This window comes from Apium graveolens, chromosome 5 (assembly GCF_009905375.1).
Source record: "Apium graveolens cultivar Ventura chromosome 5, ASM990537v1, whole genome shotgun sequence".
Lineage (NCBI taxonomy): Eukaryota > Viridiplantae > Streptophyta > Magnoliopsida > Apiales > Apiaceae > Apium > Apium graveolens.
This window is the reverse complement of record NC_133651.1, coordinates 293,816,309-293,820,074: the sequence shown is the minus strand read 5'-3', so window position 1 is coordinate 293,820,074 and position 3,766 is coordinate 293,816,309. Positions and strand designations below refer to the sequence as shown.

The 3,766-nt window shown below is 39.7% G+C and overlaps 1 protein-coding gene across 1 annotated transcript; it reads left to right on the top strand.

Moving 5' to 3' along the window:
- The first annotated feature begins 3,216 nt into the window (after positions 1-3,216).
- On the top strand, positions 3,217-3,525 carry LOC141661048 (uncharacterized). Its single transcript, XM_074468029.1, has one exon. It carries the CDS (start codon positions 3,217-3,219, stop codon positions 3,523-3,525), a length of 309 nt encoding a protein of 102 aa, XP_074324130.1.
- Positions 3,526-3,766: the final 241 nt, after the last annotated feature.

Here is a 3,766-nt window from a genome sequence, read left to right as displayed (position 1 = left end):
ACTATCCCCCGATTGAGAATATATTGCAATAGAATGTCGAGTTGGAACTCTTAGACCCATAGAAAGCAGGGCATCTCTTAACCGGTTAGATTCTTCACGTCGATAAGCCCATTCGCGACGTACACCAGCAAAGTACTCTTTAGCATCAATAACTCTAAGACTACGGTAATCATCATCTCTTTCTATGAGCAACCAGTTGCGATTTGTGTTATAAGACATGTTATTGATAGTTATAATTTGTTTCACATCTGGATTAATAGGTTATATAGAAAAATCCTGATTTTCTGGTCATTCATTTTCATTCCATATTCCTATCTGAAGTAACATGCATTCAGCATCAATAATTTAGAAGTGACTAGTCACTATACGAAATACACTGCAGCACGTGAATGATGACTTATTAGCAATTTGAAAGTGCCATGAATAGTCTAATGCTTGGCTGCATTACTTTCATCAGCGACCTTTACTGTAGCAAGAAGATAAGGTATGGTGGATAGCCTGCAAAAATCCCAGTGAAACAGTATTTGATAAGACATAAAGTTATGCAACACTGCATCTCATTACTGGGAAGCATAAAGAGCTGTATCTTTGCACCTACTTTTATGTTATAAATAGACTGTGTTATACCCCTTGTGATATTTAAATTCCACGATATAGTAACAACATAATGAGTTATACCCCTGGTGATATTAACCGAGCAATTGGTAGGAAATGGTTTTGTGATGACAATTTTAGGTACTTAATGGATCCGAATGAACGTTACGCAGAAAGTTCAATAATCACGATGCAGAGGGAACGGGAATGGCGTGTTGGATGTCTAAACAGTTGTATGGGCCAATGTGTACAGGAAGGAGTGTGAATACCAAAACAACGCGCCATACACAAGCAGCGAGACACGCCTCATGAGCTGGAATTAGCATTATTTTGTGCTAGAGAGGAAGATAACCGAATGAGGATGCGCTTAAACCGTAAAGACCTACAAAAAAAAGTAAGGAGTATGCTGAAGACGGCGACCTCCACACTGTAATGATGTATCATCATTTCGCTATAGGTCCTGATTATATTTCTGATTATTTTTTGTCTGACGATGAGTAAGACAATTACTTATGCCAAGTCAATTCGGTGTAAGACATAATTATTAATCACGGACTCAAATAAAATTAAACAAAAAAAACATAGACAACATAATTCAGCATTTGCTTTTGTTGTAAATTTCAAGAATCTTATCTTCTCTTTCATATCTTCTAAAAGGGACAAAAATAGTAGATTTCTCTTTAACAAAAATCCTATCGGAAATCTCCATTGGATAGAATCAATAATACATTCATATCCGAATTCACAAAATGTTTAGCTATCTCTAGCCTACAGCTTCTATTCCTATTTATGTGTGTCCTCCTACATTGCATGTATTCAAAACATACTGCAATTCTAAGTTCCTAAATCTTTAGCAAAATAATATCGTTCATACTTGTAGAACACTCCTCTATCGAATAAGGTATGTCATCATTACATGTATGTTTGTTTATATGTACAATCTTTACTTTGGTTTCCTAACTGTTAATGTTCTCTTCAACGCAGGGAAATGGAAGGCCACGTGAACGTCAAATTTTTTTGGGGTAGAGTAGTTATTCGAGATGGTAGTAATATTAACTACTCCATCGATAAAAAAAATGATGTTTATTAGGTTTGGTACCACTTACGATGAGCTTAAAAGTGTCATGTATAATTTAATGAACATTAGTTCGTATCAATGGAATTTAAAATTGAGTTTGAAGTATCCATATCTTGGTCAGTACAACCTAGTTGAAGGTTTTTATCAAATGGATATTTTATGTGATGATGATGTTACACACATGTTAAATGTTCCTGCCATGTTTCTAAACGTTCAAGGAGATGTTTCTTTATTCATCGAAATAGAAGAAATTGTTGTTGATGACCCATACTCATTCCAACATAATTTCGGGTCACAACCAACAACAACAACATACGGTGGTGATGTACAACCATTGTGGACAAATGTACTTTTTGATCAAGGTGTAGGGTATGGAGGGAGGAGTACTCAACATGGTGGAGGGTCCGGTAGGGGGGCTAGTGAACATGGTGGACGGTATGAAGGGGGTAGTAGTCAATATGTTGGAGGTTATGGAGGGGGGAGTATACAATATGATGGAGGCTATGGATGGGGGAGTAGTAAATATGGTGCAGGGTATGGAGGGGGGAGTAGTCAATATGGTGAGGGGTATGGAGGGGGGACTATTGAACATGGTGGAGGTTATGAAGGGTGGAGTAGTCAATATGATGGAGGGTCTAGAGGGGGGACTACTGAACATGGTAGAGGGTATGGAGGGGAAAGCAGTCAATATAGTGGCGGGTTTCAATGGGGGGCTAGTTATGAAAGTGATGTGGTGGGAAGAGGTTCAGGTCAGCGGTTAGCCCTGCTGGCAGATGGAGTTGTAGCCAATTCATCAAGTGAGGAGAACTTTCACCTTCACGATGATGAAGATGAGGAATCTTCTGCCACCGAAGATGGTGAAGGACATTTAGAGAGAAATGAAGAAATTTCTAATACATTTCCGGTAGTTGGAGAAGAACATCATGTTTCAAGGGTTCCATGGTTTCGCACAGAGCAATACAGTCCACCAATCATAGATAATCCTAATGATATATATGCTGATGAAGACCTCGACAAGGGGGAACAGGGTGAGGGAATGTGTTACCATGACAAAGCAACGCTCTTGGGAGCAGTGAGGCGTGCACATATTAACACTGATCGTACATATAAAACTACAATGAGTAACAAAGAACAGCTCATTGTATAGTGTCGGGCTGAGGGGTGTAACTGGAGAATGGGGGTTACTTTCATGCATGATTCCGGGTACTGACGAATTAATGTTAATAGAGAGGAACACAAATACATGGTCGATCAGTCGTTACAAGATCACAAGAAGTTATCTGCAAGGATGATTGCATAGATTGTAAAACCACTTGTAAGTAAATCTTTAGCAAACGCCACTTATTAAGGCCGATTTTTTTTTTACATTTACTTTTTTATATGAAATATGTAATAGATACACCAGAAATTCCCATTAAAACCATTCTCCCGCTGATCAACAACGAGCACAACCACATAGTGGGGTACAAGAAAGCGTGGAGAGGGAAGCAATAACAATTGAGGAAGTGTATGGAAGTTGGGCTACAACATACCAAGCTCTACCCATGTTCCTGGCAGCCATTATGAAGACAAATCCTGGAACCATTGCTGAGATCGATGTTGTCCCTCATGCTAAGGAACGGGGCACGTTCGTCTTCAAGTGGATTTTTCGGTCTTTAAAGGCAATGATGGACGGGTGGCAACATGCACGTCCTGTAATTTCAATAGATGAGACATTCTTGAAAGAAAGATATAGGGGCAAGCTGCTTATTTCTATGGGTGTTGATTCGAACAACCACCCGTTCCCTCTCTGTTATTGCTTGGTTGATGAGGAGACGTACGAGAACTGGTCTTGGTTTTTGCAGCGTCTTTGAAGACATGTTTGTCGGTAACGGACCGGCGTCTGCATCATTTCTGACCGTGCAGCCAGCATTATCTCCGCCCTACGAGACCCTCAGAACGGTTTTGTTGAGCCACTCGGCATCCATAGGTTATGTCTCCTCCATATAATAAGTAACTTTTGCAGTCATCACCCAGGTGGTGAACTAAAAAAATTAATGTGGAAAGCTGGAAGAACCACACAAGTCTCAAAGCACGACGCATATATGTCAAGGA

Excerpts from the sequence above, each read along its gene's own strand:
- LOC141661048 (XM_074468029.1), top strand. The coding sequence starts at position 3,217 with ATGTTCCTGGCAGCCATTATGAAGACAAATCCTGGAACCATTGCTGAG.